This window comes from Amia ocellicauda, chromosome 22, assembly GCF_036373705.1.
Source record: "Amia ocellicauda isolate fAmiCal2 chromosome 22, fAmiCal2.hap1, whole genome shotgun sequence".
Taxonomy (NCBI): Eukaryota; Metazoa; Chordata; class Actinopteri; order Amiiformes; family Amiidae; genus Amia; species Amia ocellicauda.
Window position 1 is genome coordinate 19271695 of NC_089871.1, and position 21077 is coordinate 19292771.

Sequence of the window (21077 nt, forward strand, 5' to 3'; positions counted from 1 at the left end):
CTTGGGCCAACCTACCTGCCGAGTTCCTTCAAAAACTGTGCAAGTATACCTAGAAGAATTGATGCTGTTTTGAAGGCAAAGGGTGGTCACACCAAATATTGATTTGATGTAGATTTTTCTTCTGTTCATTCACTTTGCATTTACTTAATTGATAAATATAATCTATTAACATGTGTATTTTTGAAAGCATTCTTACTTTACAGAATTTTTTCACACCTGCCTAAAACTTTTGCTCAGTACTGTATATATGTATATGTTCTATAGCTCTACAATAAGTGAATGCACTCATAGTTAAAATTGTTCATGTGGAGAATATAGGATGGGGACCAATTGTCATGGGGCGAATTGACAGGCACCAATTTTCTTGGACCCAACAGACTTTGCCATGCTTCATTACACATCCTTTTAGGCTCTCTCCCAGCTGTCTGTTGATCTTTAGGAAATACAATTGCACAGGGGGGCGCTGTTTTTCACTTTTTACTGTTGCATTATCATTTGAATAAAGTCCACCATGATGCAGGGGAAGTCTTTGAAAATGCAATTGCAATTGGATTTTGCATTAACACTTTAATGTTGTCAGCAGTTGTGTACTAGTATATAAAAATTAAAATGCAAATTAAATATTGCATTTGTATTTTGACACAGATAATGTGTGGATAAATGGAAAATGATTATGCAATTGCATTTTCATTTTCAATTTGCATTACCATTTGTATAAAGTCCACTATATGCTTCCATAGTACTCTGTCTACTGTAGTTGTGGAGATATTTACATTTATATTTAGCTTTACTTAAGTTTTTTCAGTACATGTTTATGATTTATTATTATGTATTTGTAGTGGGCAACATTTTTTATAGGTTTTGTACTATGGTACATTAAAGTATTTTTGCAGAAAATAATTGTTTTAAATATATTTTAAAACTAACAGAACTAACTGGAATGGTATGCACCCAAATTCTCCAACTTATTATAATTTAAATAATTTAAATAATCAAGTAAAGCAAATTATTAGTTCAATTTAGATTTCAATTCATTTAGAGTGCAGTTGGAATAAAACATTTCTGGACATTGGATCCTCAGGGCCAGGATTGAGAAACACTGCTTTAGGGGAACAGTCACTGACAGTAGCCAGAATAAGCATACATTGCTAACTAAGCATGAAGTAAAAAGTGCTGTAGTCATATAGGTTTATATGGTTTTAAACATCAATTGATAAATGTGGTAGAGAGGTTGAGATCATCTATTAAAGTTAAATGCAGTTAGATATCTACATATTCTGTATTCTGATTCAGTATACATTAATATACAGTGTAAGTTAAGAAAGGTACATACATTAGAAAATATTTAATTTAGGAAATGACCAATTATGATGGACAAACACACTGAATACCCAGCTATCTTTCCTATTTAATTAAGACGTAACAATATAAAATAACATTAGAATCAGACAATCATACTCTCACCTGAAAGCTGATTCACTAATTATCATTTCACACATGCCTATTATTTACCAAGTTGTACTTACTGCCTCCTGCACAGTGGCAGATCCCTTCGATCTCAAACGTAGGGTTTCTCTGCCGCTACCCATCTTCCCTTCACCACTTGACTTTCCTGATTTTGTTCTCTGTGCAATCATATCTGTAATAATAAAAATGTACAATAATTAATTTAAACATGCAATAATTATTCTAGTTTAATAGGATAGGTTTCTAAAATGATAAAAATTACTGCACTCTTTTATTAACTAATTTTAAAACAAAGCTAGTAACAGCAATCATTTATACAATTATTCAAATTGTATAAATTACAAACCCACACATTTGTCTGTAAAAATGTACATTCCCCAATTAAAATATATCCAGATTAACATTGACAATAAAGTATCCTAGATATTTTCCATTATTATTTCTCTCTGGGAGAATTAAACTGCATTCCAGTATTAAAAGTGTAAATTTATGTTGCTTAACTCTATCCAGTGTTTTAGTGGTATACAGTGGTAGCCTAACAGATTGTTACAACTAATATATTTATATAATATTATGAATACATCTACATAAGAACATAAGAAAGTTTACAAACGAGACGAGGCCATTCGACCCATCGTGATCGTTTGGTGTTCATTAATATCTAAGTGAACCAAGGATCCTATCCAGTCTATTTTTAAATGTTCCCAAATGTTCAGCTTCAACCACATCGCTGGGGAGTTTGTTCCAGATTGTAACAACTCTCGGTGTGAAAAAGTGTCTCCTGTTTTCCGTCTTGAATGCCTTGAAGCCCAATTTCCATTTGTGTCCCCAGGTCCGTGTGTCCCTGCTGATCTGGAAAAGCTCCTCTGGTTTGATGTGGTCGATGCCTTTCATGATTTTGAAGACTTGAATCAAGTCCCCACGTAGTCTCCTCTGTTCCATGGTGAAAAGGTTCAGTTCCCTCAGTCTCTCAGTAGGACATTCCTTTCAGACCTTTAATAAGTCTGGTTGCTCTCCTCTGAACTGCCTCTAGAGCAGCAATATCCTTCTTCAAGTGTGGAGCCCAGAACTGTACACAGTATTCCAGATGAGCTCTAACTAGTGCATTGTACAGTCTGAACATTACTTCCCTTGTTTTAAATTCTACACTTTTGACAATATACCCTAACATTCTGTTTGCCTTTTTTATTGCTTCCCCACATTGTTTGTATGGAGAAAGTGAGGAGTCCACGTAGACTCCTAGGTCTTTCTCATGCATTACATCATCTAGTTCTCCTCCCATAGCGTAATCATAGTGGACATTCTTGTTACCTGCATGTAATACCTTGCACTTGTCCACATTGAATTTCATCTGCCAGGTGTCGGCCTACAACTGAATATTATCTAAGTCCCTTTGAATAGTCTGTGCTGCCGAGATTGTATCTGCTGAGCCACCTATTTAGTATCATCTGCAAATTTGACAAGTTTGCTAACTATCCCAGAGTCATCTGGGATCCATAACTTACTCAAACTGTTTATCGCAAATTATTTTTTTCCTGGATAACATCCACATAAGCTTAATCAATTTGTGTGTGCTAAATAAATTAATCACACATTCATACATTGTGTGCGGCATTCATTTTTAAATTGTAAAATAATAATTGAATACATTATTTACATAATTCTATACTTAACTTACAACCCCTACTATTTAAAATAATGAAAAGACTCTGATTTAGGACATTATTAATTAAATTAAGGGTTCAATTACATAATTGAGAGCTTGGTTGGAACAGAAACAAAGTAGAGGGTCCTCCAGAACTAGGGTTGAAACCCACTGTGCTAGGAGAACACATGGTACACATCATTACATTACATTATTTGTCATTTAGCAGACGCTCTTATCCAGAGTGACTTACATTTGTATCCATTTATACAGCTGGGCATTTTACTGGAGCAATCTAAGTGATGTACCTTGCTCTGCACAGCACTGCCCCACCTCACAGCACTGCCCCACCTGGGATTTGAACACACAACCTTCCAGTTATGAGTCCAGAGCCCTAACCACTACTTAACTATTTTTAGTTAAGTTCATTAACATGTTTATTTGCTAAATAATATTAATTATAATATAGCCTAAAAATAAATTATATAGAAAAATATTCACCACCAGAGGTCATCATCCCCTGAATACTAACCCTGAATTAACATTCCTACCTTCCATGTGCACTTGTCCTACTAACCCTCTTCACTCATTGGTTCTTCATCTCTTCACCAGCTCCACTGACTGCACTCTGCCCTGCACTTAAACCCCTGTTTGCCCTTCACTCTCTGCTAAGTCTTGTCTCATTCATTGTTGCATTTCTAAGCATTTCCTCTGGCTTTTGTCTTTCCTGTAATTACATTATTGATACTAGTATTTATTATGTAACTATCAGAGTTAGGGAGTAACACGCTACTGTAATATTACATATTAATGAAGAGTTAATTTAATGCATTAGAGTTTTAATTTGAGTAATAATATTAGTTACTTTCCATAAAAAATAAATGAGTGTTTTCATGCTACATGTTCTTCTTCGAAATGATGTGGTGTTGAGTTATTATGTAACTTGCTCCTTCTCCCGGCAAGCTACGCCCACACAGAATTCAAAGTGCTGTCATTGATCATTGTAGTAACTGTCAATCATTGTTTGCAGCCAGTTACTTTTCAGGAAATGCTTGTCCATCTTTTTTTTTTTTTTTCAACCCATCTCCTGCAGTTTCCATGTGGCCAATCAGCTTAATTCAATAAGTAATGCAGGATTAAAAGACTTCATAATGTTACAGTTTATTAGAAAGGGCTTTCACCTCGAGCCATGCTTTTTCCCTCCTCATTAGAAAATCTGCACTATGAATCCACATCACTCATCAGAAATCCGTCAGGCTATAAAATCATACATGCAGGCTATATTCGAAACTGCATACTACCCATACTATACTATCTGTAATGTTGAAATGTTGGCATGTAGTATGAGTACTATGCGGTTTTGAATACAGCTGCAGTCTTTACTATTTGGGGGGTTGAGGTGGGCTTGACATTATATTGGGGGGGGCTGTTCTTTACACCTTGTTGGCACACATTTATTTAAGAATAAGCACTAACATACGTGTTTATCTGTGTTAACCTCAAAAGGAGAATGAAAACATACAGAAAGATTATGGTTTTATACTTTATTGATTGCAAATCATTGATGCAACACAACAACTAAATTAATAATATTAATACAAAAAAGGTTAACTTATTACTTTGTCAGATAATGTATTGTATTTTTTTTGCACACGCAAAGAAACTAAACAACACACACTAAAGCCAAATAAACATCACTCTAAAACTACATTTTATTTGCTCTAGCCAATTGAGCTCGTATATCAATTTTAGTACAATTAAACCTCATCAAAATACATATACTTTTTTTTTTACTGATTGGCAATAAATAAATAAATAAATAAATAAATAAATAAATAGGAAACATGGTTAGTAGCATGTAGCGTGTCTGTTGACATTTGGACAGTAATGCTGCACAGTACACCCGGCAACAGCAACCTCCAAATTGGCAATGATATGCTGAAGGATGCTCAATCCTCAAACATAAAATAATTAATCCATATGACAATTCACCCCATTTATACGTTCTACACATAAGCATATGTAACCACAAGTGCATTAATTTATTGTAGAGCCAAAGAACATATACAGCTCTGGAAAAATTAAGAGACCACTTAACATTGATATTTGAACTTGGAGTGGTCTAAATTTTTTCCAGAGCTTTATATATACAAATAGAGAACCATTTAATCTCGTTGCTGATGTAACAACTATACTGCCTGGAGGGCCTAGGCCTTAAGCTGTTGACCCCCAGAGATACATTTTTTCCTACATGCCATCCATAGGACTTTTTTTTTTCTCTCCTCTGTGCCCAATGGTTTATATTTAATGTTGGTTTTGAACGGAATTGTTTTAATATTGGGCCCTGAGTATTTGGATGATACATATTTGGAAGGAATTACTATTTTACCTGAAGAAAAGCAGCAGCAGATAAAGATTAAGGTCTTGCATTTACTGTATATACAAGCAGAAATAGGGAGAAAATATTTTTGAATACGTTCAAGAGGATGAATTGTATAGTCAACTGGATCCAGCAACTAATTACACTCAATAACACTGGCCCTAAATATTTGCCATTGCCTTGGGATTTCAAATCACACAGTTGTACTTACCAAATGCTTTTTTGGGCTCCACTAATCTCAGTGTGAAAGGTGTTCCTCTGGGGAGGTCCTTCAGCATCTTAGCCACTTCGTAATGCCGGCAGCCCACTATACTCTGGTCATTGATGGCTTCAATGTGATCCCCAACACACACTGTCTTGAGACGGTCAATTATGCTACCTTCCTTTATCCTCTAAAGGTGTGGATTGGGGTTGAGATGGGAGGGATAGAGACAGAACTGTAATCTAGATATAATGCAGTAAGTAACCTTCGTTACTTTCGGGCTTTTCTGAACTTCCAGGTACCTTTTTGTAGTTTGACAAAGCAAACAATTTAGACCCTCGTTACTTTTTCCATTCACGGTCTAAAATAAATAAATCTATATAATATTGCATCATTGCGAATATCCTCACAACTATGCTCCGTTTTATCATTTCACTAACTTCTCTTGTGCCTATCCCACCTCTTAGCACATACCTGGGACTTAACTGTATTATGTCTGCACTTGTTAGCTCATTTATACTAGGATGTATGCTTTTTGTATTTTGCACTTTGTAATGCTTTGACAATATTTGTTATAAAAACTGTAAGTCACCCTGGATAAATAACTACTAACCAGTATTTTCATATCTAGTGCAATGAAAACCCTTTGACAAATGTACTGTTCATTGTGGGCCACAATATCTATATCTCACCATCCAGGTGATTAATGTGTGAATGGATTAATTGTCAGTTATTTCATTATGTAATTTATGACTGAGGTAATTTGCGATATGCTTGTACAAAGTCCTCTGAAAGGACAAGTTCAGAGATAAAAGAACTGCTCAGATAATGTTTGCAGTTAGAGGACTTGGTTGGTTTTTGGTTGAAATATGTTGCCCATTTGGTTACCTAATCTAGAAATCTATGTTGGTGATGTTCAAGAATGACCAAAATTTGGATCAGTGTTTTTCACCAATCATATAGTTACTGAGCAGTATGATGCTGGTTGGTGGTTATAATTTGTATCTTTATAGTTGCATGCTAATGTATCAGCTTTGTTTATCTAATGGATGTGGAAATGGACATACCTTGATGAAAGCATATCCTGTGCCATTGTCAGTAATGGTCAATCCAAGAGCATCCTCTGTTTTTGTCACCTCCACCTCTTTGGTCTCTCCCCTGACATGAGCAAAGATGAAGTCCTCGAGTCCAATTTGCCCACCCAGGAGCTTCTGCATGTCCACTTTGTGTGAATTCAGAGTGCAGAAGAGAATCTGAAGAAAGAGAAACACCACATTCTTCATGTTAGCTTAAAGCCTAGAAGACATTTGTTGGTAATGTTTCCACATCTTTCCATTTCAGATTTGGAAATAACCAGTTTCAGTTTTCAATTCTTCCATACATCTACAATCAAGATAAACAATCAGAGGAGAACAACCATTTCATATTTATTCATCAGAACATGATGAATTCGCAAAAAAGACAATTACAATAGTATTATCACGTCTAGCCAGATTCTGGGAATGTTTAATATTTATGTTTAAGACATGGCAATAGATGGCTGGGAGAAAGCTTGAGGGAGCTGAGGGTGAATACCCTACGCAGGAAGATTTATACTGTTGAATTTGTAAATGGTTTGCTCTATTTTTAATTTAATTGAGTGTTAACCTTATATATGAGTTAGTTTCGTGCAGTGGGCCCCATCTGTCGATTGTGATTTACCGGTCAATCTTGCAGCCTCACATTTTTCTGTGGAGTTAATATAATGGAAAGATCTTTGAAGAAGTGTGCAGATATGTGCAGGACTGCAGAATTGTCCGCTACAATAAGACTATTGGAGATCAGTGAAAACAGTCATCCGTTAAGGCAGTGGTTCTCAACCCTGGTCCTGTTACTTAATTGAACCCCTATTTAACTATTAATGTCCTAAATCAGAGCCTTAAATTATATTAAACATTAGTACTTATTTCAGCATATTTATCGCACATGATGTTAAAAGCTCAGTTTCAGTGAATTGCTTTTTGCAAGCCATCATGCAACACAAAGGGAGTTTTCCTGGGTGGTTTTATGGATCGCAAGGACACAGTTGTGGCATAAAGAAATTAAAGCTGCCATGTTTTGTTTCAAAATGTCGATGAATAATTGAAGTTTTGCTGACTGCTAATGTTAGTGTGCACAACACGCACATTGGTTTTGCATTATTATTTCCGAGCACAACAAAGCAAAAATTCTGTTCACTCTGAATTCAAGAGTCTATTTTCACTGTCTACTTTGCACTTTTTAGATGTATAACATCTCCAAAATACTAACTGACGCAACCAATCAGAATAGGGGCGCACGTCATGGGATAAGCCAACTTTGAACAAGAAGTTGTGACCATAATGATAAACCACCGGGTTGTGAAAAATTGGCGGAGGTTGAAAATAATATAGTCGCCATTTAGTTTGACTACTTCTGATACAACCAAATACATGGGTGCATTCACGTTGTGCAGAATGTGCGCAGATCTGACCAGCAAAGCAATTCATTTTCATAATCATATGACAACAGTCTGAATAGTGACTGCATCCAACTGTCTATTTAAACACTGTATGCAGTTATTGAACACAACAATAGGCTACTATATTTGTGAATATTATAATCAGCGTTGCCCTGCCGAATGGTGATTATTTTGTCAATTTTGAGTGTCATGGCAAAGGCTGTGAATACTTATGTACATTTGCTTTTAATTTTTAATAAATATGCAAAGATTTCAAACAAACTTCTTTCACGTTGTCATTATGGGGTATTGTTTGTAGAATTTTTAGGAAAATAATGAATTTAAATCAATTTTGGAATAAAGCTGTAACATAACAAAATGTGGAAAAAGTGAAGCGCTGTGAATACTTTCCGGATGCACTGTAAATGGGTAAAAGTAATGTGATATAATGTAACAATTGTAACTCACCCTGGATAAGGGTGTCTACTAAGAAACTGAATAATAACTGGAGTGAGGTTGTTAGTGGAGTGCCACAGGGATCAGCACTAGGGCCTTTGCTTTTTCTAATCTATATTAATGATCTGGACTCTGGCATAGTTAGCAAACTTGTCAAATTTGCAGATGATACTAAAACAGGTGACTCAGCAGATACAATCTCGGCAGCAGAGGTTATTCAAAGGGACTTGGATAATATTCAGTTGTGGGCTGACACCTGGCAGATGAAATTCAATGTAGACAATTGCAAGGTATTACATGCAGGTAACAAAAATGTCCAGTATTATTACACTATGGGAGGAATAGAACTAGATGAAGTAATGCATGAGAAAGACCTAGGAGTCTACGTGTACTCCTCACTTTCTCCATCCAAACGATGTGGGGAAGCAATAAAATAGGCACGCAATGTTAGGGTATATTGTCAAAAGTGTAGAATTTAGAACAAGGGAAATAATGTTAAGACAGTACAATGCACTAGTTAGACCTCATTTGGAATACTGTGTACAGTTCTGGGCACCACAATTCAAGAAAGATATTGCTGCTGTAGAGGCAGTTCAGAAGAGAGCAACCAGACTTATTCCAGGTTTGAAGGGAATGTCCTACTCGGAGAGACTGAGGGAACTGAACCTTTTCACCCTGGAACAGAGGAGACTACGTGGGGACTTGATTCAAATCTTCAGAATCATGAAACATTCAAAAATAGACTGGATAGGATCCTTGGATCACTAAGTTATTAATGGACATCAAACAAGCACGATGGGTTGAATGGCCTCCTCTCGTTTGTAAACTTTGTTCTTCATAATTGCCTGGAGGTACAGAGTATTTTTCTGATGATGCCCAGATCTTCCTGTCTTTTCCCTCTTCTGACCCTCTCATCCCCTCTTGCATCTCTTCCTGCTTGTCTGCTATCTCCGCCTGGATGCACTCACACCACCTCAAGCTCAACCTCTGCAAATCGGATCTCCTGTTTTTTCCCCACTCTTCCTCACCTTCTGCTGACCTCCCCATCTCGATCCCCTTGGAATCCACCACACACTCTCCTTCTTCTTCCGCTAAAAATCTAGGAGTCACCCTCGATCCTGCGTTCTCCTACACCCAGCACATCACCACGCTGACACGCACCTGCAGATTCTTCCTGAGCAACATACACCGAATCCGTCCCTTCCTCACCGACTACTCGACTCAGCTGCTCGTCCAGTCACTGGTCCTCTCCCACCTGGACTACTGCAACTCCCTCCTGGCCGGCCTGCCTGCAACTACTACCCGCCCGCTCCAGCTCATCCAGAACTCTGCGGCTCGTCTGGTATTCTCTCTGCCCCGATTAACACACGCTACTCCACTGCTCCGCTCCCTCCACTGGCTCCCAATACCGGCACGCATCCAGTTCAAGACATTGACCCTCACCTACCGCTGTCTCAACCACACTGCACCAAGCTACCTTCAGACACTCATCTCTCCATACATTCCCTCCAGACCACTGCGGTCTTCCAGTGCCAGAAGACTAGCTCTACCTCCTCTCCACTCTCTTTCCTCCAGAGCCTGCTCCTTCTCATCCCTGGCCCCCAAATGGTGGAACGACCTTCCCACCAAAGTCAAAATAGCAGAGTCTTTGACCTCATTCCGGCGCTTACTCAAGACACATCTTTTCAGACAGTACTTATAATATCTCCCATCAGATAGCACTTCACAGATTTTTATTATGCTTCTTGCGTTTTTAATTTGTTTCCTCCTTGCTCCCTTTCCCGTAGCCTCTGACTGTGATCTTGACAGCACTTATCTTTTACCGTCCAGGATGTAGGACCTCACTTACTGTACTTGCCTGTGTAAATACAGTGGGGGAAAAAAGTATTTGATCCCCTGCTGATTTTGTATGTTTGCCCACTGACAAAGAAATGATCCGTCTATAATTTTAATGGTAGGTGTATTTTAACAGTGAGAGACAAAATAACAGCAAAAAAATCCAGAAAAACGCATTTCAAAAAAGTTATACATTGATTTGCATGTTAATGAGGGAAATAAGTATTTGATCCCCTATCAATCAGCAAGACTTCTGGCTCCCAGGTGTCTTTTATACAGGTAACGAGCTGAGATTAGGAGCACTCTCTTAAAGGGAGTGCTCCTAATCTCAGCTCGTTACCTGTATAAAAGACACCTGTCCACAGAAGCAATCAAACAATCAGATTCCAAACTCTCCACCATGGCCAAGACCAAAGAGCTGTCAAAGGTTGTCAGGGACAAGATTGTAGACCTACACAAGGCTGGAATGGGCTACAAGACCATCGCCAAGCAGCTTGGTGAGAAGGTGACAACAGTTGGTGCGATTATTCGCAAATGGAAGAAACACAAAATAACTGTCAGTCTCCCTCGGTCTGGGGCTCCATGCAAGATCTCACCTTGTGGAGTTTCAATGATCATGAGAATGGTGAGGAATCAGCCCAGAACTACACGGGAGGATCTTGTTAATGATCTCAAGGCAGCTGGGACCATAGTCACTAAGAAAACAATTGGTAACACACTATGCCGTGAAGGACTGAAATCCTGCAGCGCCCACAAGGCCCCCCTGTTCAAGAAAGCACATGTACAAGCCCGTCTGAAGTTTGCCAAAATCTGAATGATTCAGAGGAGAACTAGGTGAAAGTGTTGTGGTCAGATGAGACCAAAATCGAGCTCTTTGGCATCAACTCAACTCGCCGTGTTTGGAGGAGGAGGAATGACCCCAAGAACACCATCCCCACCGTCCAACATGGAGGTGGAAACATTATGCTTTGGGGGTGTTTTTCTGCTAAGGGGACAGGACAACTGCACCGCATCAAAGGGACGATGGACGGGGCCATGTACCGTCAAATCTTGGGTGAGAACCTCCTTCCCTCAGCCAGGGCATTGAAAATGGGTCGTGGATGGTATTCCAGCATGACAATGACCCAAAACACACAGCCAAGGCAACAAAGGAGTGGCTCAAGAAGAAGCACATTAAGGTCCTGGATTGGCCTAGCCAGTCTCCAGACCTTAATCCCATAGAAAATCTGTGGAGGGAGCTGAAGGTTCGAGTTGCCAAACGTTGGCCTCGAAACCTTAATGACTTGGAGAGGATCTGCAAAGAGGAGTGGGACAAAATCCCTCCTGAGATGTGTGCAAACCTGGTGGCCAACTACAAGAAACGTCTGACCTCTGTGATTGCCAACAAGGGTTTTGCCACCAAGTACTAAGTCGAAGGGGTCAAATACTTATTTCCCTCATTAACATGCAAATCAATGTATAACTTTTTTGAAATGCGTTTTTCTGGATTTTTTTGCTGTTATTTTGTCTCTCACTGTTAAAATACACCTACCATTAAAATTATAGACTGATCATTTCTTTGTCAGTGGGCAAACATACAAAAGCAGCAGGGGATCAAATACTTTTTTCCCTCACTGTAGTAAATTAGAAGTTGTAAAATGTATTATATTTTGAATTGCTGTTTTATACACATTGAATTTGTAGTCATTGATGCCTTTATTGAATTGTATTTTTGCACTTTGTTTTGCACTTATGTTGTAAGTCGCCCTGGCGTCTGCCAAGAAAAAAAAAAAAAATAATAATAATTCCATCTCTGTACTCAGAGTAAGACAGTGGTTTGTTTGTGTCTTTGTTCTATCTGTTAATAAAAAAATTAAAATAATGAGGGTTTCCTTAATGGTGATCTGTAGGACCACCGGGAGAAGGGGGAACAGCTGGAACACATAGAGGAGATAGCATGGCCACATGTGAGCTAGTGCGTCGCTCCCCAGGGTTCCTGAGTGGTCTTGGATGGAGAACCATAATGGGCAGTTGGTGGACTCTGCTAAGGCTGAGATATCCACTTCTGCTGTGCCATATCAGCTCCACAGTTGTTGTATCACAGGTGGGCATTCCTAAACCTGGGGGCCTCCCTGAGAGAGGATATCCACTGCCGTGTTGGATAGGCCAGGGAGGTGACCTGCTCTGATGGAGTGGAGCCGGAGATAGGTCAGTCTCAATTGACCCAAAGGCCAAATTCGGAGAGACAGCCAAGAATCGGGTTCTTTTGGTTCTGAACCTGCTGAGTGAGAACAGACCAGCCAGTCATCTAGATAATTGAGGATGCAGCCCCCCTGTCCATACACTTGGAAAAAGAGCTAGCGACAGGCCGAAGGGGACAACAGCCAGGTCGCGAGGTTCCACGAACAGCGGAGGTTGGGAGACCACCGATGGTGGAGTTCACCAGTGGGAAGTCCACCAGGCCCGCTTCAGCCGCACCCTAGGTTCTGGCATAGGTCTCTCCCGCCTGAGGCAGGGTGGGGACTGTTGATCTTGGCTCTTCATGGAGGTCCAGAAGCAGCTGGAGGGCTCCTGTGGGACGCTGCAAACAGTGTCCTTTCTCTGACCTGGAATGGTGGGATCGGAGGGCCAGGTGAGCTCCAGGCATTCCACAGCCCTCTGGATCACAGCCCAGAACTCCTGGTCCTGTCCCGTAGGAGAAGGCAGAGTGTCATCACTCAAAGGAGGGGAGGGGTGGCCAAGACCAGCTGCTCCTCCTCCATGAGATCCGCCACAAGCTCTGAGCCCTCGTGTGGTTACGGTGGCATCCTGCATTGGACTGGGCCTCTGGTCAAGTTGTACCCGCTGTCAGTGCCCAGACAGACTGGACAGAGGACCTCCCCACTCCAGGCGGGCAAGGTGCAGTGGCCACAAGCAGCACAGCAGCGGGGGCGAGAGGAGTCGACTAGCTAGAGCATAGCGGAACTGGCTCCCATACGTGTGTCTCCACCCGGCACACTAGTGGGACACGGGGGCACTGCAACATCAAACCATATGCAACCTTGCTGCTGCCAGACAGAACACTGTGTATCCAGACATTGGAGTGTCAAGATACAAGTGCCGCTTAGGTCCATAGGCTTAACCTCACCATGTGTGCAGGGGTTTCCGGGGACACCGAATGACGCGGGTCCAGGGGCCGAGGGTAGTAGGCCACCAGCCAAAGCGGGGCCTAAAACAGAGGCTGCACAAGCGGACAATGGAGCATAGCAGAGCTCGATCGCAACAAGCTGAGAGAGCGAGACCTCCTACAGCCACAGGTTCGGGCTGTAGTGTGAGCGCAACATCTCCTCACACAGACAAAGTCTCTTATGACAGACTGAGACTTAGGATGACTGGCCAGCCCACGGATTTTACTGCCACTGCAAACTCTCCCACTGTGAAGGAAAAAAGGTCCTCTGGACAAAAAAACAACACAGCAAGTAGTCGGATAATATAAGTGTAATGGAGAGGCTACCGTAGGTAGGGGAGGGGAATCTGAGGACAGATCAGAGGTCAATGGCCGGTAAACAACCATGTCATAGGGAAATCTGAGAGCCTTTGTCAAAGAGGCAGGCGAGAGGTCTGGGATCAGGCAAAGAGTGCAGAGAAGGTAATCCAGAAATCAGGAGTCATTAAGGAGTAGCAAAGGTCGGTAATATAAAGGCAATAAAGAGACAAAAGGCTTGGAAATGATACGGGAGCGTAAACAATACGTCATGAGAAAGGGAGGACGTGAAGGGATTATATAGAGATGATGTAAGGCAGGGAAACAAGGGTCAGGTGTGGTGATTAGTGTAGGTGGGGAGAAGCAATGATTCGATAAGTGACAGGCAATACTGGGGAAAAAGAGCAAGTGGTGACAGAGGGAAGTGTAAGTGAATCTCAAACGGGACGTGACAATAAGACACTATATTAACATTATTTATTTTTAAAAGACTTTACTAAGGACCTCCGGTGTGCGAATGGAACTGAAATTGGATTAGCTATCAATATCAATTAATACACACAGAAGACTGAGACGGGATGTAGTGAAACGGTGGTGAACAACACTATAACTGAAGCCACCCAACTGGTTTGTGATACCAATTGCACACAAGACACACAATTCTCAGCTGAGAGCCAATTGTCCAATTTACTTTTGAGCCCCTAAAATTGGATTGACCACATATAAAAATGTTCACTCACTTTGGATGTATCTACCCTCAAATTAAAGATGAAAGTCTACACTTAAAGCACATCTTGATTGTTTCCTTTCAAATCCATTGTGGTGGTGTGCAGAAAATTATGGCAATTGTGTCATTGTCCAAATATTTATGGATCTAACTGTATGTACTTGCATATGTGTATGTTCTATGGCTCTATGATAAGTGAATACACTCATGGTTACATATGCTCTTGTGGAGAACATATGAGGGGGACGAAATGTCACCTGTGTGAGACCAGTACACCCTGCAGTATATCTTCGCCTATGTCAGGGTTGCTGTTGCAAGGTGTACAGTGCAACATTCCTGTCCAAATGGCCACGGACATGCTGCATGCTCTAACTACGTTTCCTATGTATGTATTTCCATTCAGTCAAAAAAATAATGTTAGGAACTTTTTCTGGTGCAGCACACAAACTTTTTCTGGTTAATGTTAATATGTTAATATGGCCTCTTATGATTTGAATGTTGTCAAAATGTGTTGCCCATATGTAACTGTCATATAGGCCTTTCTGTGTATGTATGTATTTCTGAAAATAAAATTATACTTTTGTTTATACCAAGTATTTAGTATTTAAATTGGCGAATTTCTGACTTTATGTGAACAAAAAGACACATTCGCCTGTTTTCTCATTAGGTGAATTTCAAAATATCATTGTCCTGGTCACAAAAGCAAAGTTTGTGGGGAATAATACCCACTTTCTATACTTTTGAGACATAAGCAATTATGAAATAACACTTACTGCCCGGGAACAAAAATTGTGTTACATAGTGATATTATTTGAGAGGAAGGGGAGAAGGAAGAGCTCTGGTAGTTCTGGAGGGAGGTGGTATTGAGGGTGTTATTTTTTTTTTTCTTCAGAATGTAGATGTTGAATCTATTCTTATTTTGATTTATTATAGTTGTATTTATACATGTATTAGCGGTGTATTATCTCGGGAAAACATTTTGTATCTGATCCTTAGTTATGCAGAACCTTCTATGCATGGTACTTCACAATAAATTTAAAGAAACTTTTCAGCAGCTATGTACTTGATAATAGTGGTTTTGCAACTTACGACAAAAAAACACACAGGACATGAAATAATGAAGACAGAGAAGATATGAACTACTCCCATTCATACTCCCATACTGATTTACCAATACAATTGGAAAACATGTTTACTCACTATTCACTATTTCATGAAATACATGCATTACAAAAAGGAAGTCAAATGTATTCACACCCATCATTTTTAAAAATGGTTTTGTGTGTGTCTTTGTGTTGCAATTAGTGTAGATGTAAAATGTAACACTTTAAAATGTAAAACTCATAATGGCATGTGTACTATTTCAGTCTTTCAGGATGTGTGGTGTTGTGTTTTTCTTGCATCCTTTCCAAAAACAGACAATGAATGTGTAGTGAAGATTTTTTGTGCAAGTAAACAATCTGACATTTAAAAAGAGGGAACAAGCTGCAATCTGCAATCTGCAATCTGCATCAAAAACATTTGCATCATTTGAACTGTCTCACTGTATGGTAGGTATGTGAAGAACTAAATTTCATATTTCTGTTACTCTTTGGACCTGGCAAGGGCTGGCACAGCCATCTCAACACTATAGATTATTTCTATCATTTCAAATATAGTTATCTCTGCATTCTGTTGTCCTGCATCTTGTTTAACAAAACTTGCTGTGTTAGCATCCTTGACCAAGAGGTTATTAATTCATAAGAACATAAGAGAGCATTAGAAAGTTTACAAACGAGGCCATTCAACCCATCGTGCTCGTTTGGTGTCCATTAATAACTTAGTGATCCAAGGATCATATGCAGTCTGACTTTAAATGTTCCCAAATTTTCCGCTGGAGAGTTTCTTCCAGATTGTGACTACTGTCTGTGTAAAGAAGTGTCTCCTGTTTTCCATTTTGAATGCCCTGAAGCCCAATTTCCATTTGTGTCCCCGGGTGCATGTGTCCCTACTGATCTGGAAAAGCTCTGGTTTGATATGGTCGATGCCTTTAATGATTTTGATGACTTAGATAAAGTCCCCACGTAGTCTCCTCTGTTCCAGGGTGAAAAGGTTCAGTTCCCTCAGTCTCTCCGTGTAGGACATTTATTCTAGGTCTGAAGGGAGTCTGGTTGCTCTCCTTTGAACTGCCTCTAGAGCAGCAATATCCTTCTTGAAGTGTGGAGCCCAGAACTGTACACAGTATTCCAGATGAGGTCTAACTAGTGCATTGTACAGTCTTAACATTACTTCCCTTGTTCTAAATTCTGCACTTTTTACAATATACCCTAGCATTTTGTTTGCCTTTTAAATTGCTTCCCCACATTGTTTGGATGCGGAAAGTGAGGAGTCCACATAGACTCCTAGGTCTTTCTCATGCGTTACTTCTTCCAGTTCTATTCCTCCCATAATGTAATTATAGTGGACATTCTTGTTATCTGCATGTAATACCTTGCACTTGTCCACCATTGAATTTCATCTGCCAGGTGTCAGCCCACAACTGAATATTATCCAAGTCCCTTTGAATAACCTCTGCTGCCGAGATTGTATCTGCTGAGTCACCTGTTTTAGTATCATCTGCAAATTTGACAAGTTTGCTAACTATGCCAGAGTCCAGATCATTAATATAGATTAGAAAAAGCAAAGGCCCTAGTACTGATCCCTGTGGCAGTCCACTAATAACCTCACTCCAGTTAGAAGCAAATACTCTAATCGACACCCTCTGTTTTCTATATATCAACCAGTTCATAATCCATCTACTTACATTACCCTGAATTACAGCTTCCAATTTGAGGATTAGTCTTTGGTGTGGAATCTTATCAAAAGTTTTTTGAAAATCTAAGTATATCATATCATATGCTTTCAAATGATCTACAGCTGCAGTTGCATGTTTGAGAAATTCCAATAAATTAGTAAGACATGATCTGCCTCGTCTAAACCCATGTTGACTATCTCCAAGAATATGGTTTTCATTAATATGCTCCTCTATTTTCTGTCTAATCATTTTCTCCAACATTTTACAAGTGATGCAGGTGAGACTGATTGGTCTGTAATTTCCTGGCTCAGTTTTGTCCCCTTTCTTGTGGATTGGTATGACATTTGCTGTCTTCCAGTCAGTTGGCACATCCCCTGTTGGGTCTTTTGGAATATTTTAGTTAGCGGCCTATACATTTTCTTAATTTCTTTAAGTACTGTTGGAAATATACCATCTGGCCCAGGTGATTTGTTTGCTTTTAATTCTGCTAATCCCTTTAGTACCTCCTCCTCATTTATCCTGATCTCTCTTAGGGTTTGATTGGACTGTTTGTCCAATCAATGTGGCATGTTGTTCTCAGTTTTTCTTTTGTAAAAAGCTCTGTGAAATACTCATTTAGTACATTTGCCATATTTTGTTCATTTTCCAAGATACTTTTTTTCCCTTTATCTGTTTCACTTCCTCCTTTTATTGACCTCTTGCTGTAGTATATTCTTAAAATATAACCATCCATTTTCAACTGAATCTGTATCCAGTGTGCTCCGGTCTACCTCTTCCAAGTGCCGCCTCATACCTTCAAGGTTTGCTTTTCTAAAATTGTAGACCATTGTTTTAGACTTGGTCCTTGTTTTTTGAAAGAATGCTTCAAAGCTAACCATATTGTGATCAGTTTGCCATTGGATCTCTAACTAGTGTCCCTCTTGGTCATTTGAAAATATCAAGTCAATGCATGCACTCTCCCTGGTTGGTTCCCTGGCAAATTGAGTTAGAAAGCAGTCATGTACCATCTCCACCATTTCTATTTCTGCTTCTGGGCTTTGCCAGTCTGTTTGGGAAATTGAAATCACCATTATAACAGCCACATCCTTGCTACATGTCCTGATTACATTGTACAATGCAACATCTTTCTGAATATCCAAGCTGGGTGTTCTGTAACACACTCCAACCACTAATCCTCCGGATCTCTTGTTCAAAAGTTTGACCCACAAAGATTGTGTTCCATTACTGGGATCTAATTTGAGTTCTTCTGCCTCAATGTCATTTTTCACACATACTACCCCACCCCCTCTTTGATTTTGCCTGTATCTCCTAAATTGTGTGTATCCTTTCAACTTGTATTTATGCCCATCATTTTCTGTAAGCCATGTTTCCGTCACTCCTACAACATCATAGTCACATGCCAGCACTGTGGCTTCTAGGTCTAACATCTTGTTCCTTATACTCCTGGCATTGAGGTAGAAACATTTCAGGACTTTCCTACTAGCAGTTTCCCCTGGTTTTCTTTCCTTAGTGGAACATCTCCAATTATCATAGCTCCCTGCCCCCTTGGTCCCTAGTTTAAAAGATTCTCAATCACTCTGCACATACGCTTTCCCAATGCATTAGCCCCCCTTCTGTTTAGATGTAGACTGTCTGGTCTGTACAGGTCCCATCTATCCCACAAGAAATACCAATGCTCCATAAACCTAAAACCCTCTTCCCTACAGCAATATTTCACCACGTGTTAAACTTTCTAATCTCAGCCTGTCTCCCTGGCCATGCATGTGGTACTGGAAGTATTTCAGAGAAAACTACCCTGGAGGTTCTGCTCTTTGGTTTTGTTCCTAACTCTTTAAATTTGTCTTGCAGAACCTCTACCCTACCTTTTCCAATGTGGATGGATTCCCCCCGGCTTTTGCCAGGAGCCTGTTGTGGTAGGGAGGGGGTTAATTGTACCTGCCTGCCTGCTCATAGACTGCAGGTGGTTGGGGTGATCGATCGAATTAAGGTCAATCAACAACAGCCACCTGCCATAAAAGGAGGCCTCTGCTGCTCATTAGGAAGTGGGGTGTGGGTGTGGGTGTGGGTGTGAGTAATGAGTAATGAGTAATGAGTAATGAGTAATGAGTAATGAGTTTTGGGCTTGCTGTTTTGTTTGTGTTAGTCTTGTTCATACACAGTGAAGTCTACTGTCCAGCCTGTGTCTTTTGTTTTGTTTATTTGTTATTGTTTATTTATCTTTTGGTTGGCCCTTGTGACTCTTTCCTTTGTTTTATTAATAAAAATCTTGTTTTTGTACCTGCAGTCTGTCTCTGAGCATCCATTCCTGGCCACCCCACAACACCCGTCTACTAGTTTAGGGAGATCTGCAACCTCAGCACCAGGCAGGCACGGTACCATGCGGGTCTCCTTATCACTAAAACTAGTGATCTACGTGTGATCTACGCCTCTAAGAACTGAGTCGTCTACTATAACTACCTCCCTCTTCTTGGGGGGAGTGGACCTTTTTGCAGTTTTTCCCCTCATTTTGTATGTAATTATGAGATTCAAATACTTAATTTTGGTGACTTTTTATGCACTAATTTGTGCTGGAGTAGCTTGTCTGCTGGTATCTTAACGAGCACGCTTTTTGATGCACCTAAAAATATTTACTACAATGTTGTCAAATTGCTTTCCAAGATAATGTTCCACCTTTTTCAGTCCAAACATACACACACACACACACGTGAATGGAGAGTCGACACAGAGGAACACACATCACACTTATTCAGGGTAAAAACCTTCGGAATCGGTCACTGTAGCTAGCTAGTTCCACTGGATGGATAATGGTCAGAATTTACTGTGTTCTTCCTTTACCCATGCTACACCCCTCCATTGAGTTTTGTGAAAATCGGTCTTGTAGTTTTTGCGTAATCCTGACAGACACAGACACACACGAGTAAAAACATTAGCTACCTTCTGCTCCTGTGGGGTGGACGACTGTTAGGTAGCACGTAGTTAGCGTTAGCTATCTCAAGGGTTAGGTTAGGTAGTAAATATAACAACCTTACCCTGTTTGGCAGTCTTTTTGAACATATGTTCAATATTCTGCGACAATGACGCTGCTGCCTGCTTTCTCTTCCATCTCTCCTGCTCTTTTTGCCCCATACTCACTATCCAGCTGGATGTCGTTGGCCTCACAGATTTTGCTATGAGTGCATAACGTCAGTTGCTGCGCACAGGTTGCACAGGTCAGTTGCTGCCCTGACCAATTTGGTGCCCTAGGCAAGATTTTAACTGGTCGCAGTCAGTTCCACCACAGATCATTGTGTTCATACACTCACACAGACTGCATAGCTTTATGTCTTTTCTTTATTTTAGAAACAAAAACTCCACACAAACAGTATAAAAACAGTATTAAAGAAACAAGTGACATAAAATGAATTATAAATACAGTATAAAAAAAGTATTGCATGAAAAAACGATATTACAGATATTATGCAATATGCATAATGTAGCAATGTTCTACAACAGGGGTAGTCAATTATTTTGTGTCAGGGTCCAAATTTCTTAGTCAAGGTATAGTCAAGGTCCAGACATGGACTAAATCTGTGAATTAGTAATATACCCCGTGCTTATATGTAGTACATTAATTTCACAAAGTACAAAAATAAAATGGTTAAATAAATGTACATATTTGTATTAAAATGGTTTTAAACCACTTACATTTTAA

General features: G+C 39.8%; 1 protein-coding gene across 1 annotated transcript in view; it reads right to left on the reverse strand.

The window, feature by feature from the left end:
- The window catches only part of gipc3 (GIPC PDZ domain containing family, member 3), a 63186-nt gene that overhangs the window by 22262 nt on the left and 19847 nt on the right, over positions 1-21077 (reverse strand). Inside the window, exons 2-4 of the mRNA XM_066696331.1 lie at positions 6762-6947; positions 5704-5884; positions 1527-1639 (exon numbers count right to left, since the gene is read on the reverse strand). Of these exons, the coding sequence (XP_066552428.1) occupies positions 1527-1639; positions 5704-5884; positions 6762-6947 (480 nt within the window). The remainder of the gene's footprint in view (positions 1-1526; positions 1640-5703; positions 5885-6761; positions 6948-21077) is intronic.